General features: G+C 40.1%; 1 protein-coding gene across 2 annotated transcripts in view; it reads right to left on the reverse strand.

Annotated features, from left to right (window-relative positions):
* LOC108532294 (aldehyde oxidase 1) overlaps positions 1 to 27267 on the reverse strand; it is a 91964-nt gene that overhangs the window by 43512 nt on the left and 21185 nt on the right. Inside the window, exons 10-20 of one of the 2 annotated variants that reach the window (XM_017876256.1) lie at positions 26926 to 27018; positions 23443 to 23594; positions 23144 to 23237; positions 21087 to 21196; positions 19794 to 19978; positions 18837 to 18999; positions 16743 to 16835; positions 11958 to 12127; positions 11531 to 11657; positions 8794 to 8916; positions 5351 to 5447 (exon numbers count right to left, since the gene is read on the reverse strand). In XM_017876256.1, coding sequence (XP_017731745.1) covers positions 5351 to 5447; positions 8794 to 8916; positions 11531 to 11657; positions 11958 to 12127; positions 16743 to 16835; positions 18837 to 18999; positions 19794 to 19978; positions 21087 to 21196; positions 23144 to 23237; positions 23443 to 23594; positions 26926 to 27018 — 1407 coding nt within the window. Of the gene's footprint in view, positions 1 to 5350; positions 5448 to 8793; positions 8917 to 11530; positions 11658 to 11957; positions 12131 to 16742; positions 16836 to 18836; positions 19000 to 19793; positions 19979 to 21086; positions 21197 to 23143; positions 23238 to 23442; positions 23595 to 26925; positions 27019 to 27267 lie in introns of both variants that reach the window. The other variant, XM_017876246.1, reaches the window with a different exon arrangement.

Below are 27267 nucleotides of genomic sequence, written 5' to 3' on the forward strand. Positions count from 1 at the left end.
AAAAAAAAAAAAAAAAAAAAGGAAGAAGAAAAGCACTTTTAAAGATAGCAGATTTCTCTTCAGGAAGCATGGAGGCCAGAAGAAGTGATAAAAATTTTTCTAGTGTGAAAATACCTGTCAACTCAGAGTTCTATATCCAGCAAAAATATCTTTCAACAATGAAAGGGAAATCAAGACATTTTCAGATGAAGGAAAACTAAGAATTTGTTTTAAACGGATTTACCCTGTAATAATGGCTGAGGGAAGTTTTTAAAACAGACAGAAAGGGATTTTTTTTTTTTAAATGAAGAAATGTTAAAATATCAGGAAGGAAGAAAGAACAACAGAAAGAATAAAAATACCAGTAAATACAATAGACTTCCTTTCTCCTCTTGGGTTTCCTAAATTGTGTTTGAAGCAAAATTATAACATTATTTCATGTGATTATAAATGTATGTAGAATAAATAAATAGAATTATTATATTATAAAAAGGAGAGGGATGTAAAGGGAGGTAAAACTTCTACACTTCAACTTGTAAAATGTTGAAACCAGACTGTGATATTTCATATATGTAAATATTTTATATGCATATAAATTTTATTATATATATGCATGTGTATATGTGTGTGTAAACTATCTAGAGCTACCACTAAAAAAAATTGTACAAGGAGAGATACTAAAAAATACTATAGATTAATCAAAATGAAATTCTAAGCAAATATTCAGGCAACCCACGGGAAGGTGGGGAAAAGAATAAAAAGCAGAGGGAACAAACAGAATACAATTATTACTGGCCATCATGTTAATGGAAGGCAGAACTTTTAAAAATTAAAAATTTACTCAGTAATAGTGATTTGCAAATTGTTTGAGGATTCCCAATGAAATGTTTTCAATTGTAATCTGGACTTCCTATCTTATCAAAATCTGAGTTTAAAAAAGAGCGCAGAAAATGAATAGATTCTGCTTCACTTACAAAATATAAACATTAAAATTTCACAAGTTCGGATCTTCACTTCAATTTAAGCTTTTATCAAATTGTCTAAAGACCCATGTCATTGTCACTAGGCTCAAATTCAAGTTTGCAGTATTATTGATTCTGCCTATCCATCAGAATTTATTTTGTTAGGTATTCACTTTATTTAAAATATACAGAGCTAAAACAATTAGAGCTGTACCTGTTTAAATCTGTAAAGCAGGCAAAGTTTTAGAAACCTGTTATATTGTCCTGCCTACCACAACAGCCCCCATCATGGCGTCCCCTCTTCACCTTAGGGTATTGCTCTCAACTCTCTAGGTTGGAAACCAATTTGATCAACTAATCCCTGAGATAAAATGTTATCCCAGTATGGGTTTAGGAGTGATTCCTCCAGGCATATTTACATTTTAATAAGAGGCCCTTAAAGTCCCAAATTTACTAAGATGTGAATGTATCTATTTGTACCATGCCCAGCAGAGCAGGTTGTGGGGAAAATTGTCTCAGGTTCAGGGCTCCCTGAGTCTCTTGCAAATCCTTCTATACAGATTGTCCTCTGTGCTCTTCAGTATAAAGCACATCCCAGTTAACAGAATTTTAATGAGATAAATAAGAAGCAGGATAATGTAGAGGAAAGAATACTAACTTTGGAATTGGGAAAACTCTTAGATTTGATCCTGGTCAATCAGATAGCCTCTCTAGCCTCAGCTGGCTCATTTGAAAATGGTAATCTTTAGCATCCTCCAGTGCTATGACACTGGGATTAGATAGAGCTGAAATGTATCTTTGCAGCAGGTAAGTGCAAACAATAATAGTACTCCCTCCAAGAACACATTCTAAGACCTGATGTAATGCTCCATGTATTTTAGCTTTTAAATATTTTTTTTTCCGTGAAACACCTATTTTCTTTCTTTTTTTCCTTCAACTTTTAAGTTCTGGGGTACATGTGCAGGATGTGCAGGTTTGCTTCATAGGTAAATGTGTGCCATGATGGTTTACTGCACAGATGAACACATCACTTAGGTATTAAACCTAGCAGCCACTAACTATTCTTCCTGATGCTCTCCCTTCCCTTACCCCCACTCCTACAGACCCTAGTGTGGGACACTTATTTTCTTAGAAGACAGATAAAGTGTTGCTATGATAATTAATTCTAATTACTTCTCATTGAAATAAGTAATCACAAACTCATAATCCAAATGACGATAGCAGACAAAGGAAAAACTAGACTCAAATAGTGAGTCAAAAGGATGAAAACTGGTTTTCTTTTGCCTTCCCTCGTCTTTCCCTTCCCTTGTCTTTCCTTTTCTTTCTCCTTCCCTCCTTCTCTCTCTCTCTCTCTTTCTATCTTTTCTTTTTTCTTTGACAGTCTCACACTGTTGCTCAGGCTGGAGTGTAGTGGCGTGATCTCATCTCACTGCAATCTCTGCCTCCAGGGTTCAAGCCATTCTGGTGCCTCAGCCTTCTGAGTAGCTGGGATTACAGGTGTTTGCCACCACACCTGGCTCATTTTTGTATTTTTATTGGAGACAGAGTTTTGCCATATTGCCAGGCTGATCTCAAACTCCTGACCTCAAGCAATCTGCCTGCTTCAGTCTCACAAAGTTCTGGAATTACAGGCACGAGCCACCGCTCTCGGCTTCCTTTTTTTTTTTTTTTTTTTTTTTTTAAATAGAAGGAGTCTTGCTACATTGACTGGGCTGATCTCAAACTCCTGGCCTCAAGCAGTCTGCTTGCTTCAGCCTCACAAAGTGTTGGGATTACAGGCGTGAGCCACCACACCCAGCTTCCTTTTTCTTTTTCTTTCTTTCAGACCTCAAATGTTCTGCCTTGGCCTCCCAAAGTTCTGGGATTATAGGCGTGAGCCACTGCACCTGGCATTTATACTGAAAAGTAGTATAAACGTCCTTTTTAATATTCCCATATTATTTTATACTTATCAATGGGGTATGCAACAATAACAAAATTAAAGTAAGAGGCAGACTAAATCAATCGCCTAATTGAATTAGATAATTAAAGAAGATGTCAAGGAAAAATACAACAATAGAATTCTTGCACAAATACTCATTATGTCAAAAAACAAACATGAGACAAGGAACCCCCCTAAATATTGATATTTCTGACATGCTCATGCCAGGAACCCTCCATGATAGAAATGTACCCTCCTTTTCTCTTCATTCCCATAAATCAAACTTACCTTTCCAGTGTTTTCCACATTTTACTAGCCCTAAGAATTACCTGGAAAACTTGTTAAGACTGATTCCTGGGCTGTTTTGGATCCTCTACAATTCTAAAAAAGGGCACAGGAATCTCTAGGTCTCATAAATATCCTCAGTGATTTCTATAAGGAGAAAATCTTGGAAACACTGGGTTTGATAAATGAACACCTGCCAACGTATCTCACTAATAGACAACCTCTTCAGGAGAACAAAATCATCTGAATCTAATAATCATTGCTCACAATTATTGATTTGTTACTATATGCCAAGAACACGTGATTATCTCTTACAATCTTTATAATTCATGTTTGAACTTGTTTTTACTTTATCCACATAATATTAAAACAGGAAGACTGAGCCCTGAGAAGTGCCCTGCCAGGTCACACAGCTAATAAGACACAATGCCAAGGAAAACTGGTAGGTGACAGTTCCAGGTATCTTTCCTACAGCTTCCAGGTGACATTTCCAGTGAGCTCCGAACACGCTTCACGTTTAACACACCCATAGAGTTGAGACATGATGGGCTTGGAGCTCAAGAAGCTGGGCTGACTGGTGACATATTACACAGCTCTGGCTGTGCACTCAGGATGGGATGTGTCTTAGGACTCTTCCTATTCTTGTGATCAAGGTTGGAGAGAAAAATTAAGAAGATGGGAGTTATGTTTGTTTGTTTGAGATGGAGTCTCCTTCTGTCACTCAGGCCAGAGTACAGTGGTGCAATCTCGGCTCACTGCAACCTCCGCGTCCGGGGTTCAAGCAATTCTTGGGCCTCAGTTTCCTGAGTAGCTGCGATTACAGGCACCCACCACCACACCCAGAATTTTTGTATTTTTAGTAGAGAGGGGTTTTCGCCATTTTGGCCAGGCTGGTCTCGAATTCCTGGCCTCAAGTGATCCACTCACTTTGGCCTTCCAAAGTGCTGGGATTATAGGCGTGAGTCACTGTGACCAGCCCAGAAGATGGGAGTTTTTAACATGCACTAGAGGCCAATGTCCTGGAAATTCACTTAAAGACAGACAATGCAAGGTGATTTCTCTGCTCTGAGATGTGACACAGACTGCCCATAACCATCCAGTAGCATGTCTGCGTAAATCAGAGATCTTGTGAGGCAGGCATTAGGACAGCTTTCACAGCAGCAATGACAGCAGAATGTAGTGGGGAAAGCACGGGTTATTTAAGACTTATGATGAACTTGTTTTTTCTGCTATAAAGGACATTATTGAGACAACTGGTGAAATTTCAATAAGGTGTGTAGATTAATAGTATATGTGTTAATATTCTGATTTTGATAACTATGTTTATGTTAGACAACATCCTGTTTTTAGGAAACAAACACTGACTATTTAGGGGTAAACAGACATACATCATGTTTACAATTTACTCTCAAATGGCTCAGAAGTGTGAGAAGTGTGTGTGGGTGTGTGTGTGTGTCTGTGTGTGTGTGTGTGTGTATCACTGGGTAATCTGAGTGAGAAATATTTGGGAGTTTCTTTAATGTTTCTGCAACTTTTATGTAAATTTAAAAATATTTCAAAGCCAAAAGTTAAGGAATTGTACTGGAAAGTTATAATTAACTATTTTCTAAGAGGCAAATTTAATTTTAATTACATACATACATGCAGGAAAGAAGTCTGGAAGAAAGAAAGGAGAAAGGGAAGGGGAGAGGAAGGGAAGAAAAAGCAGAGAAGGAAGAAAGGAAGAGAGAGAGAATCAATGAGAGAAAGGATGAAGAACAAACGTGGGTTTTGGATATCTTAATAAAGCCTATCAATTCAATGGCCGACTCTGTCATTTAGTAGCTGTGGTGTGACCTTGGTCACACTCCATAATTACTCTGAGCCTCCATTTTCCAGCCTATAAGATTGAGATAATAATACTGTCTTGCAGGGTGGTTGTGAACAGGAAAGGAAATGACATCTCTAACAACCGGAGCCTTGATGAGGGAAGGGGGATTGGGCACAGGGGCAGGGTCTTGCCTCCTGTTTTGCCTCCCCATTGGCTCCTCGCCTACCACAGAGACAGAGGGAAACGCATTTGTGAATGAGGTGCCTGTTGCACCTGATCCTGAGGAGCAAAACCCTCCTAGGCTACCAGATGATTTCCAGAAGGCAAAGGAAGCATTAAACTGACATGCTTAGAAGGCTTCCAGGGTCGCTTACCCTTATATTACTTTTTTACCTTCAAGAATTTGATCAACCACTTTAAATGCTTCATCAACATTTCCATATTCCAGTTTCCTTTCTGGCTCGAAGAATGAGTTGTGTTGTATAGCTTCCTAGAAAGAAAACAGAAGAGTGAGGCAGCTTGGGCAAGACCTAGGGCGGCAGGCACACCCCACTGCACATCCTCTGAGCAGAAGCTGTTTCTCCCTTCACCTTGTGGTCCCGTGCACTTTCACCACGACCCTGGTGAGCCAAGCTAAGAATCCAACCGCAGAGAGACTCCCCATGAAGAAATGTAAATGTGCCCACGGAGTCTGAAGAAATAATATGCACAGAAAAAAACTGGCATCTAAGTGATCCCAAAATGAAACTAGTATTTTCCAGGCAGATTATTGTCTTCACATCAAAAGCAATTTCATGTAGCCAAGGCTATATAGCATAGGGCTTCAGAGCCTAGGCTCTGGACCCAGACAGCATTGCACACATTTTTTCCATTTACTGGCTTTGACTGTGGGCCTGTCACTTCACCTCTCTTATCATCGTCTGTAAAACGGAAGTAACAGGTGTGCATATAGCTCCAATAGGATCGTGGTTGGTGAAGATAAAATGAAATAAGACATGTGAAGAGCTTATATGGCATATAGGAAGCACTCAACAATTGGTAGTTGAAGAGACTCTAGTGATTGGGATCATCGTGGCTCTGCCTGCCAGCCCCACATTCCTTCTTTGTGGGGATGAGCATTTCATTTGCACGGGGCAGTAGAGCACCTGGGACCTCTAGCTCTGAAGTAAGATTTCAGACACGCCCTGTCTGGGTGCTGGGTGTACAAATCCATTTATACACTGGCTCCTATTGGCTCTCCCTGGGTGCCCAGTAAAGGGCTACAGCAGTACACATAACGAGAGATGTATTTACAGTAACACAGGTTGGTTTTTAGCTATCTCTGAGAATTTATCTTGCAGTAATCCATGTGTCCACTGGCAAATGTGGTGTGCCAGCTCCTGCTGGCATTATCCACTGTGGGTTATTATCCATCCATGAAATTCCACTCTGTTGGTAGTTGGGGATTCTCTTATCTCTGTTTCCTTCTGGCCACCAGTAAGTGTCTAGACAACACCCCTTAGAGGGATATGCTATTGTGATTCGGCCATTTCCCCCATTCAAACACTAGGTTGGTGTGTTTATAGCACCGGTGGGGCCCAGCTTCTTTGACAGAGTATTTGTTGATTGCTTTTGTTACTGACTAGCTATGTAACCTTGGGTAATCCTGTCTTTCAGTTTCCCCATCAGAATGGGGATGAAAATTGTTTTTACCTCATAGGATTTTTGTGGGCATTTAGTAAGTTAATGTGTGAAACTGACCTAGAACCATGTCAACCACGTAGTGAGCTCTGTATAGGTCCTAGCTATGATCATGTTGTTGTTGATGATTATTATTCATGACAGATTCCAGTAGGGAACACATTTTTTTCCATTATGGTCATCATCCTTACCCCTTGATTCAAGGGTTTTGATCATTTCCCCATTCAATCTACTAAAAACTCGAAAAGCATGAGCCAGATTAAACCTTTGTGATAGTGACAGAGATAAATTTGGTTTTGTTCTTTTTTGATTGATAACACACTTCCTATTGGAATCAGTTCATGTGCTTTTCTTATTAATCCAAGATTAAAGAGATTCCAGGTTGAAAAAAAGCTAGGTTTTTTTATAAATCCTATTTTAAAAGCTTAATCTTTTCAGCTTTACTGGCTGGTTGCTCTTTGAGTAACTTTGAGCCAATTTTCTGAATTTTTCTTAGTCAGGAAAGTGATAAAAGAACTGTAATGAATAGGGAGAGGGCATATTTCCCTCCTCTAAACTTTGATTACATTCACTCTGATCCAGTTGATGAAACTTTGAGAGCTTAATCTCTGAACACAATGTAAGGCAACTCTTTTCCACAAAGCCAAAGCTTGAATCTGATGTTGGGATTCTCTGGCAGACAATCACGAGTCTACTGGTTGAAGTGATGAGGGCAGGGGGAGTGGCATCTATTATATTTGCTTATATGGGCTTTTATTGGACTGGAAGGTAGGGGGAGTGAAGAGTAGATATTTAGCCCCTGATATTGGGCAAAGATTTATACACAAAACATTGATGAAGTATTATGTAAATAATTTCTAATAAGTAATTCTAACTCTCCAGCAAAACTTCGGGGGATGGAATATAGGAAGCAAGAGCAGCAGGCAACACGTAAATGAAAAGGGCCTGAGAAGGGAACAGAATGTTTGAATTTGAAACTGGCCAGGAAAATTTGGGAGGCCTAATCACACTTTGACTCCAATTAAACTTCTACATTTTGTCTTTTGACATGATTTTATTTTATTTGAAAATGTAAGAAAAATTCCCAGAGACAAACTCCATGTTCCTAAGCATCAAGCAGCATGGCAGGAAACACCCCCAACACCCAGTTCTCCTGGAGACACTCATCGTGCCCAGGTCGCTTCCTCAATTCTGCCTTAGGCCATGCTGGTCACCCAGAGAACAACGTGTTCATTATGCTGTGAAGCTAATATTGTGTCCCAGAGCACATGCAGCCTGTATGGACTGAGTCTCATCTATTTACACTGCCTCCCCAGTGTTCACTCTTTCATCATTCAGGAAGTTATAAGAACCAATGGAATGCACGCAGAACACCCTATCATTTCATGGAGATGAGTCTTACAGCCTTTATAAATTTTCAACTCCTCTCTAAACATCAGAAGAGAAAATGCAATTCTCCAGTTTGTTTAAGTTGCCAAAATACCTGTAGGCATTATACGATTTATCTCTTGAAAAATCTAAAAATCGTGTCTCTGACACTCACTTCATGGAACATCCTGTTGGTCCTCACTGTGTGCCTGGGTGAAGGTGGGTACAAAGTCACAGAGTGGATCCACTTTCCTGGACATCACTGGTTCCCATCCAGCATCCTCTCCCCTTCCCCTTTCCCAACAGGGCTCAGATTTGTTTCAGTTTCCTACACTCCCCTATGTAGCCCACTTACTTCAGAGAAATCTGGCCCCAACTCCGACCCCTAGAAGTAACCAACAGCTCCTCCATTCCCCTGCCAGTCATTAATTCAGAGATGGATATGTCACCTAAATGGCTTAATGAGGCTGGATCTCAGGATTTGTGCTTGGAATGCTGGGGCAATAGGGTTCCTCTTACTCCTTGAACATGAAGGAGGAAGTCCAGGTTGTCCTGGCGGCCATCTGTGTGACCACAGGAATCGAACCTCTATTGTGGGCAGCAGAGAGGAGCAGCAGAAAGAAGCCGTGTCCTTGGGGAAGTTGTTAATACTGAGACTGTTTAGAGGTTAACAAAGTCCCTGTATTTTGGAGGCCACTTTGAGCCACATTTTCCTGTTACAGTAGCCAAAAGCATTTTAACCGATACTTGTTCTGGCTCCCAACTGGCACCACCATGGAACTCATTACCTCGATTGTTAGGATCAGTGGCTCCAAATCTTGATAGACAATCTTCACTTGCTTAGCAGCTCGCTTTGCCTGAACCTCAGAATCAGCAAGCACGGCACAGACAAGCTGACCCACACAGAACACCTACAACACAGAAAGACCTTTGTTGTCAAGGAGGGCAGGCATCAGGTCCTCTCTTTTATTTATTTTCTTCCTCTCTCCTAGTACTAGATCACATGAGGGTTAGGGCTAGATGTGACCCCTCCACATCTGTCCATGACTATAACCGCAGCTGGCCTCCTGACCCCAGGCACTGGGGGAAGTTTAGATCCTTGTGCTGTATCAGAGGAGCAGGAGTCATGCTGTCTTGAGGACAGGAGGCTCAGGCTCCAGGCCAAGCCTATGAGGCTGTGTGAAGGCCAGCCTGTCCCATGGCTTGACGTGTGGCTGTCACATGACAATCAGAGCTGTTCTGAGAGACGCAACCTCTGCCTTCATGGACAGGGAGACCAGGAAGTCACAGCTCATCTCAACCAGAGAGAAAAAGGAGGTGACCTGGGAAGGGGAGTCCCCTGAGATAACAGAAGCCTGTTGGTGAGCACATCTCTCCTCACAAACTGTCTTTTCATGAAAAGGCATCCTAGCCAAGATGCAACCAAGCAGACAGCATCCCCTTCCTGGGGATTATTCACCTGCAGGTGGGGTAGCTGGACTCAGGAGTTCACACAGGGACCAGAGCAGAAATTTAGATGGGGAAAAGAAACCTTAAGCCTTGAGAAAGGTAAAATCAGTCTGGACTGGAAGAAGTCACCGTGACTACTGAGTTCTCTCTCCTACCTTATGCTGTGATTCACAATTTCAATGTAATCACTCATTTTAAAAATCGACTTTAAACTACTCTGTCTTTTCCACAATGAACATAAAGTAGTTTTGTCATCAGAAAAAAAAGGTATTAAAAACATTAAATCTAGCAAGAACACACAAAAAAAGTGTGTTCGTTGGAGGGGGGCAGTGAAGGAGAGAAAAATGAAACAAGAATGGCAACATGTTGATAACTCTTGAAGCTGGGTGATGGATCTATGGGGTTCATTGTACAGTACTTTCCCATTTTTGTGTATGCTTACAATTTCTACAATGAAAACATTTTTAAAAGCCATTAAGTGTCATAAATGAATGTTTTAAAAAGCATTAAACCAACAAAAGCAATCATTCACAATGGCACTCCAAAGTCTCCTGATTTGGCTTCTGTGACCTGGCACATAGATGTGGCCCCTGAGATGCTTATAATCTTCATAAGCACATCTCAGAGAGCAGACACTATCATGCAGCCAAGATCAGTTTCACTTGTTTAGTAAACATTTATGCAAAGGGCTTAAATTCTCACCGTCTCTGCCAGTGCTACACAGCCCTGCTTTGGGGGAATTTCAACCTTGAGTTCAAACTCTCAGTCATCAAGCTTTCATTTCTACAGACAATATCTTCCAGGAAGTATCTTCCAGGGAGAGCCAGAGGAAGGGACTGTTTCAAATTATGAAGCCCTTTTGGGTAAACACTGAACTGAGCAGTCTGAGTTATGCCGAAAACCTGCTGACTGCTGTCCTTGCTGTAGCCAAAGTTTTAATCATTTGTAATTTTCACAAGGCAACAATGTTATCACTATACCTCCACTCATTCACCCTGCAATGTGTGAAGCAGTGTGTGGGATACACAGATGAATCAGACATGGGTCCTCACTCAAGGAATTTATACTAGATAGAGGAAATATAAAAGACATCAAAATAAACAAGCTTAACACAAGGTAGAAAGTACATTAAAGGTCACTTCATTTTCTTCTCTAGACTTTAAGCTCCATGAGAGTAGAGATCATACATATGTGGTTCAACTATGATGACCAGACATCATAGATGCTCACTTTTAAAAAGCCCATTTAGGCCCGGTGTGGTGGCTCATGCCTGTAATCCCAGCACTTTGGGAGGCCGAGGCGGGCAGATCACCTGAGGTAAGGAGTTCAAGACCAGCCTGGCCAACATGGCAAAAATCCTCTCTCCTAAAAATACAAAAATTAGCCGGGCATGGTGGTGCGTGCCTGTAATCCCAGCTACTCAGGAAGCTGAGGCAGGAGAATTGCTTGAACCCAGGAGGTGGATGTTGCAGTGAACCGAGATCATGCCACTGCACTCCAGCCTGGGTGACAAAGAGAAACTCCATTTAAAATAAAATAAAATAAAATAAAAAATAAAAAACCCATTTAACACACGGAAATATGAATGAATCAGAATAAGTTGAGAGAGAGACAGAGAGAGAGAGATTGAGAGAGAGAGAGAGAAAACAAACACTACTTCTGGATTGAAGAATGAGAAAAAAGGCTTCATGGTGTAGATACCACTTGAGCTTGTAGTTGAACTTTGACCACACTGAGACTGGGACAATAATAAGGAGTTCTCAGGAAAGGGATTTCCATATAAAAGTTATCATTAATCCATCTTCATTTATCCATTTATACCATTAGCAGCAGGCCATCTCACTATTAGAAAATGTAAAATACCAAATAATCTTTGACATAACTAGTTAATGTCTTCACTTACATGGAAAATGAACATATTTGAATTCATTCAATATTAGAATATACCTTTATAATAAGCATTCTAAGAACACTGGAGTCTTTCATGGTGTACCAAATTAGATGATATCTTTAAGAAAATATGAAGCACCATTAACTGAGAAAGTTATTTTCAAATAGAAAGCAAAAATGCAGTACCTTATCTGTCGCCAGAAATTCCTCAGCTTCGGTGAAAAAGCAGAAGGAGTTGACGTCACTAAGATGTTCTGCTGTCATGATGTCCACCACACCGGGCATGCTGAGAGCTTCTGACAGATCAATAGACCTAGGTGATATACACAGCAGAGCTCCTGAGCGTGGCCATAGAGGCTGAGAACATGGTTACTTGGAGAATAAGATATGAGAGAGGTAAGAACTGTCCAACAGTCTCTGCCAGACAATTGAGAAAAAATTCTTGGGACAATGAAGTTGTAGTAAATCCTACATTTCGATCCCATTTCACCTCTGGTCTGCATTGGATATCACCAACAAATAGCCTATTTCTTCACACCATTACTTTTCACTAATGTGACTTAGATGAAAAGACATTCATTTACGCCCACTGGGTAAGAACTTTATCACTTACACAATCTTAGCATGAGCTCTTGAACTAGTCACAAAAGTCAAGAAAAGTTCCTGGTCCACCGGAGGCATATCATCACAGTAGATGGCCTCCCCCGTGGCATGCTTCACACCAGACAGATGCATGATGGGGTGGCCAATTGGGTCTTCAGGATGCTGCTTTGGGCCTATATGCTGCTTAATAAATAACCAAAATATACTTTTACATTTCTATAGAGAAAGTAGGAATTATTATTATGCATATCTCCCATAAGAAGGTAGCTATACAATTTACACTCAAACCAGAATACTATTGCGTATGAAAAATCACTATTGGGCTGGGCACAGTGGCTCATGCCTATAATCCCAGCAATTTGGGAGGCTAAGGTGGGCAGATCACTTGAGGTCAGGAGTTCGAGACAAGCCTGGCCAACATGGTGAAACCCCATCTCTACTAAAAATACAAAAATAAAATAATAAAAAAAAATTGCCAGGTATGGTGGCGCATGCCTGTAATCCCAGCTACTCAGGAGGCTGAGGCTGCAGAATCGCTGGAACCTGGGAGGTGGAGGTTGCAGTGAGCCAAGATCACAGCACTGTACTCCAGCCTGGGAGAGAGAGTGAGACTCCATAAAAAAAAGAAAAAAGTCACTATTAATAACACCAAGACAATAAACCTACTACAGTAATTCAATAAGCCAACTGGTATGTCGATCCCTGATGTTGTTCTTATTTTTCACCTTTTTTGAATGTAGACCCCAAACATCTCTAATGGAAATTCCATTTGCATAAGTAAACAAATTTAAATCTTTCTTCTTGATAATATAAAATTATGTCCTCTTGCTAATGCTTATGTATCTCTTTAAATTTTATTATCAAAATGACCTTACTGTTTCTATATAAGCATGACACATATAATATTTTACAGAAGAGTATGGTGATATCGTGACTATGTTTATAGAAAATACTGAGGTTATTACTTCAACCAGAGTAGCCTTCTTTTTTTCTATTTTGAGTGAGGCAATGTAAGAAACAATTGGCAAAACTCTTAACTTAGACAATCCTGGTAGAGAATGAAGCCAAAGGGACCTGCAGTTGGAGGAATGATTCACAAATGTGGCTCTTTCTTAAAGCCCCATGGAGCAGAATGTCTTGCTGGTGGCTCTGTAAATACCTTAAATGTGTTTCATTAACCAAAGCAGAGATTAATCAGCACAATGTCCGCCCTGGTATTTCAAATATGGGAGTTTCTGGCTTTTCCACTTGGGTGTGTATTGTGAAAAGAATTGAAGGTATGAAGAAAGAAGGAGAACGAGTGAAGAGGCATAAGGCCAGGGTGAAGGCTGTGGCTGAGGAGTGGCCCTGGCGGGTACCCCAATCTGTAACTCACTGTGTCCACATTGCACTTGGTAGTGGGACTGAGGCCAGACTCCCAGAGGCTTTCTCTGGAAGACCTGGGGGTGAGGGGCAGGCAGTCATGTTGGCCAGGTTGCAGTCAGGGAAAAGCTATGGACGCCTCCCTTTCCCATCCTGCAATTCACAGGATCACCCTGAGCACTTGCTCTTCCTTTGAGATGAGCCTTACAATGCCCTGGACCTTCCTTTGAGATGAGCCTACACATCATATGGCCGGAGGGAAGAGAAAACAAGTCGCCAACACATACTGGTTAAAAATCTTTACTGGGAGAAAAAAGAAGAAACAGGCCTATTTCCAACATAGTGTCCTTTAAGGCATCTGAGCGAGGAGAAAAGCTAAATTCTTTTATTTGATTACCGAATGTGCAGTTTGAGAAAGCCTATTCAGTACATATGAACAATAAGTTAGATACTTGAATCCATCTAAAATGGCATTTCATTTCACTCTTCACTGCAGGTTTTCCTATTTCAAAGTCCGCCCTGGTCCAATAAAAGTGCTCCAAGCTTCTTGCTCTATGGAACTGAAGAGAAGCTGTCTGGATTCCCCTGATTAACACATTTCCTTTTCATGTAGATGTTTTGCTTTCCTTTCTGAACATTTGGATTTAATTCATCTAATCCCACAAATGGAGGAGAGCTCTGGTTATAATGAGAGCTTTACTTAAGACAGCTGTGAAATGTACAGTTCTCCAGTGCCCTCTACAGATCCAGGAACTCGAGAAGAGTGCTCCCCACTCACTACCCAACTACTTAAGGGCCTCAAAAAAATAAAGCTCTGGGTAGAGATAGAGATCAGAGATTCTCCAGGCAGGTGGCAGGGCTGGAATATCAGGAGAGAACAGCAGAGTGGCATGTGTTATTTCAGAACATGTTCAACATTGATTTGAAAAGAAAAAAAATACTGCTTTCATAAGCAATGAAATATTGTCATTTCATAATGACAAGAAGTAAAATGTCAACCAAATTGTGGCTGACAACTATGCACAGAAAGTAGTGTAATTTCTACAATTAACTAGGTATAAGACATGTGTGTAGGATGCACTTATTCCTATTTTATATAAAATTTACCATCTTGCTGCAAAATAAACACTGTTGATAAGCATTTATTGTTCTAATTTCGTATTTCTTTTACTTAAATGTAAACTTCAATTTTGTAGTTAGTATAATACAGGGCACAAAAAACAGAGTATTGCCTAAGTTTTTGTTTTTTCATTTTCGGTTATTGTTGAGTCATCCTGACTTTATAAGCTAGAAAGCAGGAGACTACCAAGAAAAATAATTTAGGCCTTGGCCCAGGGCTCCATTAAATAAAGGTAGATATTAGGCCACGAATGTAGGGGACTAGGGAAAACTAGAGAAAAGTTTACTTATTGGGGTTCAGGCATGAGCACAGATTGGAGGCAGTCCCAACACTCCAGCCCTTTGACGTAGCTCACACTGCCCTGTCCTCATGGCAAAGGACTCCCCTCAGTTCTCCTCTTCCTCCTCTGTTTTGAGGAGCTGAGATAGTGACGAAAAGGAAAAACCAACAATGAGGTTCTACCAGGTGTGGTTTTTCATATGTTGCAGATGGTAGGAATTGACTTCCTTGGCAAAATATCCCCCAAAGTGCTGAGCTGTGATGCTGCTTGGGCTTTCAACCTGAACCACATTTGAGTGAAAAAAATCACTCACATGTTCTTTTTAAAACCCTAAGAACTTTTTTCATCCTGAAAAGCAAACTTCCAGATACTTCACAAGCTCAGACATTAAGGAAAGACATTCATAGGTATCTGTAATGGGTCTGGGAGTTAACTGACGTAACACGTTTCACTGTAACCAACGGAACACTTCATCACATTGAAAAGAAGTCTTTTGAAACCATGTTGTATGAGGCCTGCCAAAAAACTGAGGAAAAATTCCAAAAATGTCTTTGTCCTATAGTCAAAGATATCATACTTTTCTTTCTTTCTTTCTTTCTTTTTTTTTTTGCAGTCAGTCATGATAAATCTACTGGTAAAAGAGGCTGTCCTCCATTACCTGCTTCCGCTTAGTATTTGGCTAAAGATACTCTGGAAGGAAGAATGTTGCCACCTCAAACTGGTGATCTTTTGAAGCTGTGTCAAAATGCTTTCAAAACAAATCAACTGATTTAGGGGAAAATGCTCTTCGTGAGTGCTGACGTTGCTCTAGCAATGCGGATATTTGTATGTGTGTGTGAAAAACCACGGGCAAAACAAAAGCAAAACTCACCTATCTGGCAGACACTTTGTATCTAAAACTTTGTTTTGCAATCAATGATAAACTCTCATTCAAGATCATGCACTATGTGAAAATTTTCCTTTTTCTTTGGATGATTTCGATATCTACTAATTTGCTGTTGCTTCTTTCTGAAATTTATTCCATTGTTTAAGAAATATTAGGGTATTTATAAGCCAAAGGGTTCAACTATCATATTTGAAAAGAACACCAGGGGAGATGGCAGCTGTTTTAACTTTCAAAATGATCATTTTCAATGGAGTTTGGTGCATTTTAACTTTTAAACATATTGAACCGAAAACCTCAAGGAATACACACCAACTTCAGTGTTCATTATGACATATTATAAGCTTTTACAACTAAATCCAACATTAGATTCAGTGAACAAATGCTTTAAAAGCCTTTTCATGTTCTTGACTTATTAAAACTCTCAAGGTCAAGTTTCCTGATAATAATTTCAAGGAAAAACACACCACATTGTATCCACTTTACCAACAGGGTGACTTCAGGCAATATTTTTATGAGGTGGCAGAAAATGCCATTTGAGAGTTAGGAATTCTGTTTTCTAATAGTCAGCCTTCATTAGGAGAGCTTACAAAAAGCTCTTAGTACTTACGTTTGCCTCAATTCTAAAATGTAACTCACAGAAAAATCACTAGGAGAATAGGGACTAAGGGAGTGAAATATCTTCACATTCACGCTAAACAAATCAGCAGTTCTTCTTAAAAGCATTATTGCATTTTCATCAACCTCCAGGGGCTGTGTCTTTTCCTCTGAAAATGAAAGCAAAGCAGCCCATGGCCCTGCTGAAGAGCCTGGCTTTATTGGACTCTGATGCCTGCAGTGCCCAGAGCAGGAAACACGTGACAAGGTGGCCAGCTTATGTGTGTCTGTGGTACAAGGCCGCAGTGCAAAGCACGTGACCTTTAAGAACCAAATCAACATTCTTCTTTAATATTACCACTGCTAGATTTGTCTTTAATCACAATTCTTCACTGATTTTGGAATTTTAATTACCCCTAAAGGAGACTATGAGTTTACCAGAAGTGGAGTTTGGACTCACAGAGCTTGAGTTTCATGGAGAGACAGTGGGAATGTCCAGGTCAAAGCACTATAGCCCAGACTGTGAATTTTGAAAAACAAAAATACCACTCACCTGGTACTTTAATGTACTGTAGTGATGTTTGGAATGAAGATCTTCTAAAGCACTTTCATACTTGTCTGCAAGGCTAGGATAGTGAACTGGGTCCTGAAAAGTAGAACCATTGCAGATATTTTAAATGGTTTGAATGTACCAGAATGAGTTTGGAAGGGAGGCTAGCATGAGTCTTAGCAAGCATCTCTACTCTGAAGTCTCACATGTATTAAGCACTCGCCCTATTCAGAACCCCAGAAATACAAGCAGCTCCCTGACTCATGGACATATACTCTGAAAGGTGCATACATACTTCCTGATATTATGAATAGCCAGATGAATATGGTACGTAACTGGCTTCCACCAGCTGTATGTTTCTTATGATTCTCTCATATACTCTCCTAAATGATATGAGGACTTACAAACTGATCCAAAAGTAAGATAGAAACTAAGCAAATAAAATGGAAAGGAAGAAAATACTTAAGCCAGGAAAACATCAAAGTACACCATTGCAAATAAGCGTAAAGCTGTTCCATGTTGCTTTCCAGCTGTGTAGAAAGGGGGACACAGGCTGCATCCCTGCTGCTGCCCCACGGCAGGAAGGATTCTGGTCCCCAGCAAGAATATTCCTCAGGACTGAAGGAAGTGAGTCATTCGGTTCTTTACACAAGACTGTGAACATTGTACAGCCTAGAGCTGGATTGGGGGAAAGGCTTTCAACAATACACCTGGTGGTTATTTTTCTAATTTACATAATTTTAATAGAAAATAAAACCAGCTAGGTGCCATGGCTCATGCCTGTAATTCCAGCATTTTGGGAGGCCAAGGCAGGAGGATTGCTTGAGTCCAGAAGTTCAAGACCAGCTTGGGCAACATAGTAAGATCCTGTCTTTACAAAAAAATAAAGAAATTAGCTGGGCATGGTGGTGCATGACTATGGTCTCAGCTACTTGGGAGGCTGAGGTGGGAGGATTGCTTGAGTCCAGGAAGTTGAGGCTGCACTGTGCTATGATATCACACCACTGTACTCCAACGTGGGTGACAGAGTGAGACCCTCTCTCAAAAAAAATTAAATAAAATCAACAAAAGCTATTATTTTTAAAGAGAGGAGGGGTATAAGACTATAAGGCAAAAGTTTTAAATTATATCACTTGAGTCACCCAGAAATTATATTAGTTTGCTACAAATTGGAGGAGTCTATAATTGGTTACCTGGTGACAATATGTCACTTATCTATGATTTCAAGTTTTCATTCTTAAAAATGTGATACTACCCTTCTGGTTCCTAGTTGCTGCCACCTACAATGAGAAGATACCCTAAAAAGCAAGGATAAGAGAGGACTGTGTCTCCTATTAAAAGTGACCGTACTAACTACTATACCACAGGAAGACTATTCTTGGCTTCTAGTCTATTTTGGTTAGCTGGTTATAGCATGGGATTTGTGAGGCCAATGAGGCTCAAGTGTCCTTTGGGTCTAATGGATTTATTCAGAGATTGATTTTTTAGTTGTGTCCTCCACAGCCAACAATCTTGTAGCTTTCATTGTTTGCCCTAAGAGAGATCAAGCAAAAGAATGCATGGACTGTCACTGCTATTAGTATGACTAATACTATGGATTTCCTCTGAAGCACTAGGGACCATGTGAAGCCATTTTCCCACAATGACACATTTCACAATCATCTTGTGCAGTGGCTGCCATTGTCACCTGACAGGCTAGGGAAATGAAACTGAATCTGGAAAAGAACACTAAACACATGAAGTCAACCTCAATGTGAAGGTAATATCTCAAGAGGAAGAAATGCCCTATGGAGGGAAAACATATTTAAATCATTAGCAAGTTTTCTGAACATAATCTAGGAAAACTACCGGTCAGAAGCAAAATTATTGAGTGGTGTTAAATACAAGCTTGCCCAACTCTTGGCTCTACTTGCAATTCTTCCCTAAACTCATCTCCACCCACAGACAGGCTGAGGGATGCTCAGCAAGTACATGTGTTTCTAAAGTGGATTGTCTGTTTTATTCTACAGCTATTTGGTAGGGAGTCATTGCCTCTACTTTGGATGTCGTCATAGCTCCCAGTACCAAGGAAGTTAATGTGTAACCAGTTCTGTTTACCATCTTTTTCAAAATCTGTGACACTTCCAGGTAGAACTTGAAGAGGAAGCTGATGATGAGAGTCCTCTTGAACTCCACCTTTCCACCTGGTGCTGAGCCCAAAAGGGAGATTTCCTCCAGAACAAGCCTGCAAGCTGTATCCAGCATTTCTTCATTCCAGTGCCTGGAAAGTCCAAAGAGAAAAACTCCTAGCCTGACAGGGTTTATTACCCCACATCTTCACCTAATGGGTAAGACAAATAGCCACAGTTTAATACAGGAAATAAGAGTACAAGCTCTAGATCAGGCAGCCTGAATTCAAATTGGCCTACCACTCTCAAGATACCTAGCCTGGGTCTCACCATGTCCTCACCTGTAAAGGGGGAACATTAGTAGAACCCAACTCACACAATGATCCAGAAAAATAAATGACAACTCATATAAAATCCATAGTCCAGGAGTAACTGACCCTCATATCACTAGGACATTTATTGCATGCCAAGTTCTGCTTTTAGCACCCTATATGTATTTACTCACTTAATCCTCTCAACTGCCCTATGAGGTAGGTATGATCACCCATCTTTGACAGATAGAGAACCAAGCAAATCAAATGCCTTTAACAATTTATTATAGAACAAACTCACATAATTGGTTTTTCATCATGGCAAATTATTCTCCCAAAATAAAGAATACAAATTGGCACCGTTGGGAGAGGGCCCCTCTCTCTCTCTCTCTCTCTCTCTCTCTCTCACACACACACACACACACACACACAGAGTATATAATTCCCACTTCAGAATTCACTAAAATCAAGACATATGGAAATAATAACAAAATCTTATTGGAATTCCCAGGCATTAAATAGAAAGGTATGGAACACCTTTCTTCTCATAATCACATCTCACCACAAAAAGGGCTCCTTTAATACTTGGAGTCTAAGGACAAGTATTAGAGCAGCCCTTACCTCTAATGCCTTACCTTCCAATGAGTTTCTGGCAGGAATTCTTGGCACAGATGGTGGCTGGACCAACGCCTCCATATGAGATGGATAACTCTCTAATAATGCCATGCCCTTCTCCAAAAAAGACTCTCATTCCTGAATTGACTATTGCTAGTGCATTCTCCTGTCGCTGGGCTTGTCGGAAGGCTGACACAAATTCCAACTGAAAGAAACAGTTAAGTGGCACATGTAGAAACACTGAGCACCACCTATGCACCAGGCAGTCTGTATGTGTTGAGTGTCACCTACGCACCAGGCAGTCTGTATGTGTTGAGTGTCACCTATGCACCAGGCAGTCTGTGTGTGTTGAGCATCGCCTATGTGCTGGACAGTATGTGTGTGTTGAGTGTCACACTGATATCAGATGTGTAGCCCCCCGTATCTCCAAAAAATCAGTCTCTGCTGTTGAGGCCACCCAGTGTGTAGTTCTTTGTTATGGTAGCCCTAGCAAACTAATACATCCTCTGAGGCAGGCTTGATTATTCCCATTTTATAGATGAGGAATCCAAGGCACAGAAGGATTCAGTAATTAGTTCAGTTCTTAAAACCAGGATTCAAACCTGATTCTATCTCATGCAAAGACTCATGTTTTCTCCACTAAGTTCTATTGCAAATGTATTTTTAGGCTTTTTTCAAACCCCAAGATATAGGTAGAGGCATACTCTTCATGTCATATTTAGGGAGAAAGGCTTATGGGACAAAAACCTGTTAGAAAGTTACTTTAGAGCTTGGGGTAGGGGGAGAAAGAGCGAGAAAGGCAGAGATGAGGCTGGGAGTGGTGGCTCACACCTGTAATCCCAGCATTTTGGGAGGCTGAGATGGATGGATCACCTGAGGTCAGGAGTTTGAGACCAGCCTGGCCAACATGGCCAAACCCCATCTCTACTAAAAATACAAAAATTAGCTGGGCATGGTGGTGTGCACCTGTAATCCCAGCTACTCAGGAGGCTGACGTAGGAGAATCACTTGAACCTGGGAGGCAGAGGTTGCAGTGAGCCAAGATCATGCCGCTGCACTCCAGCCTGGGCAACAGAGTAAGATTTGATCTAAAAAAAAAAATCTCCTAATTTGAGGAATGATAGGGGCATGCGTAATACGATGAAAACGCAACCATTCACAAGTGTTAAAATAATGATCTCACACCACTTCCTGAAGTTGAGCCTTTATCTCCCCATAAACACTTAACCCTTTTCTTATTCCACCATATGCTGGAATAAACAAACCACAGCATCACAGGTGGAACTGGGAAATTGACGGTGGGATGTTCTCACCTTCCTTGAGTAGGGGATGTTCACTGAGACCAAGATTTCTTGAGGCTTAAGATCTGCATTAGGGCACTTGCTGAGGAACTGCTCGTTTAAAGGAATCTGTCGTTTTCCTTCTGTGGAAAGAAATGACACTTTCCCTGGAATCTGTTTGGTCTATTAAATAAACTTCCAAAACTTGGGAAGTAATTCCACCAAATACCTGAGGAAACTGGTTGTTCAGGGAAACATGTGCTCTTCCTATGCTTAGCAGGTCTTTTACCCTATAATGCATCTTGCAATGCTTCTTCTGGTGTAGGCCCCATCTCTTTTTGTTTTCCTTGCTTTCTCATCAATAAAAACATGGACTGGGCACGGTGGTTCACACCTGTAATCCTAGCATTTTGGGAGGCCGAGGCAGGTGGATCATTTGAGGTCAGGAGTTTGAGACCAGCCTGGCCAACATGGTAAAACCCCTTCTCTATTAAAAATACAAACAAATTAGCTGGGCGTGGTTGTGCATCCCTGTAGTCCCAGCTACTCAGGAAGCTGAGGCAGGAAAATCACTCTAACCTGGGAGGGAGAGGTTGCAGTGAGCTGAGGTCATGCCACTGTACTCCAGCCTGGATGACAAAGTGAGACACTGTCTAAAAAAAAGTTTTTAAATAAAAAATAAATTTAAAAAATAGATAAAAAGATCTCACAGAGTAGCCCAGAGTTTCAGGTAGAATAGAACCTTAGCAGTCCTCTTCCTGACAACACAATTCACTTAAAGCTTTACAAGTAGGGAGTAAATATTCATATCTCTTTTGATATTCTGATCAAGTCAGTCAACAAATATTTATTGTTTATAACCAGGAACCCCACTAGGTACAGTCATGAATAAGAAATTATCTTTAATAAATTTGTATACTAGCGAGGTGTTATCTTACTTTTTTATATCTCGTTCCAACACCTGAAGAATTTTAGTTCTTTATTCAATATATTAGGAAGAGTTTAAAACTATAACAAAATAATGAAAGCTAAGAAGCTTTTGATGTCTATATTCACATCACAAAACCTGTTTCTCATAGTATGACGTTTTAAGGGGATGTTACTTAAATTGAAAACCCTGAATGTAAATCTTCTTCTTTAAGATAGTTTTGCAACCAAGCACAGTGGCTCACGCCTGTAATCCCAACACTTTGGGAGGCAGAGGTGGGTGGATCACCTGAGGTCAGGAGTTCAAGACCAGCCTAGCCAACATAGTGAAACCACGTCTCTATTAAAAACACAAAAATTAGCTGGGCATGGTGGTGCGTGCCTGCAGTCCCAGTTACTCAGGAGGCTGAGGCAGGAGAATCGCTTGAACCCAGGAGGTGGAGGTTGCAGTGAGCCAAGATCGTGCCACTGCACTTCAGACTGGGTGACAGAGTGAGACTCCATTTCAAAAAAAAAAAAAGATAGCTCTGTGGTTTAAATGATATGAAGAGTAAGTATTTAACAATGCAGATGATAGAAAACCAGTCCATATTTTTTAATGAAACAAAAACCCCACAAATTTATAGAGGACCAATTAGAACTTCCTAATAATTTTCAAGCAAGTTGGAAGAAGCAATAAATTAGATGTTGTGGACTTAGTTTCCAGAACAAAAATCAAGTAAATATAGAATGAGGCCCAATCATTGTTCACCTGAAAAAGACCTGTATGTTTCCATCAATGATAAATTAAGTATGAGCTCAAAGCACAATGTGGGTGCCACAACACTCCTGTGCCACCTGGAGAATGTCTTCAACAGAAGGACCCAACAGTTCTCAATAGCGTGTAGTTCTCAGCAATAGTCAGATTACATCCAGACATTAACCAACACAGACATGTCCAGTGTAGGGTGACCAGTATGAGAAAAAAGCCCCAGAAAGACACAAGGGAAGAAAGCCTGTGCTATTAAGACAAGACTCACAACATTTCCAGTATCCAGAAAAGCAGGGAAAATTATTGATATTATAGGGAAAAGTCATTTTCAAGACTGGACCTCCTGCCTCCCCAGAGAGAAAAAGGGGTAGAGAAACAGTTTAATAATCTCCAAGTCAGGGCTGTCACTTACCTTTTGATAGCAAGTTGAGGGTACAGTTACCCACAACCAGGATGGGATTCAGATCTGAATCTGGATGCCTGCTAATGATGTGTCCCCCTAAAGACTTTTTAAAATAATGAGTTATTTTCATTTCAGTTATATAATCATAAAAACAGAAGTGCTAAAATAAGGATTAAGTACGGCTTTGGAGAACTAATTTTTTTTTTTTTTTTTTTTTTTGTCTGTTCCAAAAGAATGAAAATGTCATGATTCATCAGGGAGAGTCACCAAGGGATGCCTACCAGAGTTCACTGTCATCAGATACATACAGCCATGTTCCTGATCTGGGACCCAGCCAGGGTTCCCAAATGCTTCAGGAGAGCATGGTACGTCTGTGTCTTCTCCTCTGGAAGCTTCTGGACTACATCAGCCAAAATGTCCTTCACCTGGGCTAGGCTGAGACCAGCACCAAGGGTGAGTCCTGAAATGAAGTCATTTGTAAATAACACAGTGTGATCACTGCTGACCTGAACATGTCCATTAGACCAAAGCTACAGACATAGAATCTTTACACTGGATACATGCTGCTCTGCTTATTGGTGATGGTGGTGATGGGTAGTGATGGTGTTGAAGGTAACGGTGGTAATGCAGGTGGTGGTGAGGCGGTGGTGGTAGGGATAGCAGTAAGGGGGTGGTGTGGTGATGGTGATGAAGGTGGGGGTAGTGGTAGAGGTGGTGCTAGTGATATAAGTGGTGGTGATGGAGGTAACGAAGGCTGAATTCTTTGAACACTCACTCTATCAAGTATTATGTTGAATGCTTTAGATAATCTCCTTAAATCTGAACATACCTATGAGATATTAATAGCCCCATTTCACAGATGAAGAAACTGAGAGTTAAGTAACTTGCCTAAGATCTGACAGCTAATATATGCCATTGTCAAGAGTTAGATTTCAGAGGCTGTACTCCAAATCCACATTTCTATTGTTTCTCATCATTGCCATTAAATCAATCTCCTCCACAGGAATAGAAAAACCAGTCTGTAAGCTGTTTAATACATAAACTTGTTACTGTGGTTTTAAAGAGCAAAGACTGTGTTATATCCAGTTTTATCTTCTGTCCAGCACTTAGCACTGTATCCTTCATTGAATAGTTTTATATTTCTCTGATATCACAGACAGAAGTTTTCGGTAAAATTGAACTATTCAGACAACTAGTATTAACTTTAGAGAATTCTTCCCTGAGTCTTCCTCCAGAATGTTATCATTCTTTTTTTTTTTTTTTTTAATGCTTTCTGTCCCCATTTTCTTTTTATTTTATTTTACTTTAAGTTCTGGGATACATGTGCAGAATGTGCAGGTTTGTTACATAGGTATACATGTGCTATGGCGGTTTGCTGCACCTATCAACCTGTCATCTAGGTTTTAAGCCTTGCATGCATTAGGTATTTGTCCTAATGCTCTCCCTTCCCTTGCCCCCCACCCACTAACAGGCCCCGGTATGTGTTGTTCTCCTCCCTGTGTCCATGTGTTCTCATTGTTCAACTTCCACTATGGATAAGAACATGGGATTTGGTTTCTGTTCTTGTGTTGTCTGCTGAGAATGAGGCTTCCCAGCTTCATTCCATGTTCCTTCCCTGCAAGGACATGATCATCATTTTTTATGCCGCTATAGATTCCATGGTGTGTACCTGCCCATTCTTATCCAGTCTATCATATGATGTGCATTTTGTGGTTGTGTCCAAGACTTGCTATGAAATAGTGCTGCAATAAACATAAGTGTGCTGTGTCTTAATAGTGGAATGATTTATAATCCCTATGGGTATATATCAGTAATGGGATTGCTGGGTCAATTATTGTTATTTTGATTTAGATCCTTTGAGGAATTGCCACACTGTTTCCACATGGTTGAACTAACTTATACCCCCACCAACAGTGGTAAAAGCATTTACTATTTCCCATAGCTTGCCCAGCATTTATTGGTTTCCTGACTTTTAATAATTCCTATTCTGGACTGGCATGAGAGGGTATCTCCGTGGTTTGAATTTGCATTTTCCTCTAATGATCAATGATATGGAGCAGCACATCAAAAAGTTATGCACCACCTATCATGTTGGCTTCATCGCCAGGGATGCAAAAGCTGGTCAATATATCAAATTGATAAATGTAATCCCTCACATAAAACAGAAACAGTGATGAAAATCACATGATTATCTCAATAGATGCAGAAAAGCCTTTGATAAAATTCACTAAATCTCCTCATTTAAAACTTTCAATAAACTTAGGTATTGATGGACCATATCTCAAATATAAGAGCCTTTTGTGACAAACCTGTACCAATATCATACTTGAATGGGCTAAAAGCTGGAAGGATTCCCTTTGAAAATCTGGCCACAAGATAAGGATGCCCTCTCTCCACGACTCCTATTCAACACAGTTATTGTAAGTTATGGTCAGTGCAATCAGGCAAGTGCAGAGAAGAATAAAGATATTCAAATAGGAGAGATGGAGTCAAATTTCTCTGTTTGCAGATGACATGATTTTATATTAGAAAACCCATCCGTCTCAGCCCAAAAAACTCGTTAAGCTTGATTGCAAATTCGCAAAGTATCAGGGATTAACCAAATCACGCCGCAAAAATCACAGCATTCCTGTACACCAACAATAGACAAGCGGAGACCAAATCACGATGAAATCCCATTCACAAATTTGCTACAAGAAATAAAATACCTGAAATACAATTTACAAGGGATGTGAAGGACCTCTTCAGGAAAACACTCAACCACTGTTATAAGAAATCAGAGAGGACACAAACAAAGGAAAAACACTTTTTTCCACGCTCATGGTAGGAAGAATCAATACATGAATATGCCAAAGTAATTTATAGATCAATGCTTATCCCCCCAAAGCTACCACTGGAACTTTCTTCACAGATTAGGGAAAAACTACCTTTAAATTTAATATGGAACCAAAAAGAGCCTGTATAGCCAAGACAACCTCTAACAAAAAGAACAAAGCTGGATGCATCACATGACCTGACTTCAAACTATACTACAAACTTCAGTAATCCAAACAGCATGGTACTGGTACCAAAACAATATATAGACCCAATGAACAGAACCAGAGACTTAGAAATAAAACCACCACATCTACAACCATCTGACTTTTACAAACCCTTCCAAAAGCAAGCACCGGGAAAGAATTCCCTATTTAATAAATGGTGCGGACAACTGGCTAGCCATATGCAGAAAACTGAAACGGACCCCTTCCTTACACCTATAAAAAATCAACTCAAGATAATTTAACAATTTAAATGTAAAACCGGCCAATAACCATAAATACCCTAAAAGGAAAACCTAGGCAATACCATTCAGGACATAGGCATGGCAAAGAATTCATGACTAAAACACTAAAAAGCAATTGTATCAGCCAAATTGACAAATGGGGATCTAATTAAACTAAAGAGTTTATGCATAGCAAAAGAGACTAGGATCAGAGTGAACAGGCAACCTACAGAATGTGAGAAAAATTTTGCAATCTACCCATTGACAAAGGACTGATATCCAGAATCTGCAAGGAACTTAAATAAATTCATAAGGATAAAACAAACAACCCCATCAAAAAGTGGGCAAAGGATATGAACAGACATTCCTAAAAAGAAGACATCTATGTGGCCAACAAATATATCATTCTTGTAAGAAGAGAATCTCTATGTGTATTATAATTAGGAATCATTCTTTTTCTGTTTGCTGGGCAAGGTAAATAAATTGATTAATGCATCTTAACTAAGAAAACAGGGACTTAAGAACTCACCATTATATGTATGGTTTACAACACTCAGTTCTTCAATTCTATCAGGAGAAATTATAACTGGGTGAAAGACGCCTTTAAATTTCACTTCAGGCCCTAAAGGATAAAAAAAATCATAATAAGACTAGAATAAAGGAATTAACTGCCTTTTAAATTTGAAATTATTATTAAACTAATATCTTTAAATATATAAAGTTACATTTTTTTATTCATCTGTTTATTGCCAAATCACATACAGAGAGAATGGCTGGATAGATTTTCATCAAACTTGGAAGACTCTGGAATTGTCAACCTTGAAACTTGGGCCATATTGCATACTCAAAATTATTTCTGGGAAGATTCTAG

The sequence above is a fragment of the Rhinopithecus bieti genome, unplaced genomic scaffold, assembly GCF_001698545.2.
Source record: "Rhinopithecus bieti isolate Rb0 unplaced genomic scaffold, ASM169854v2 scaffold_980, whole genome shotgun sequence".
NCBI lineage: Eukaryota > Metazoa > Chordata > Mammalia > Primates > Cercopithecidae > Rhinopithecus > Rhinopithecus bieti.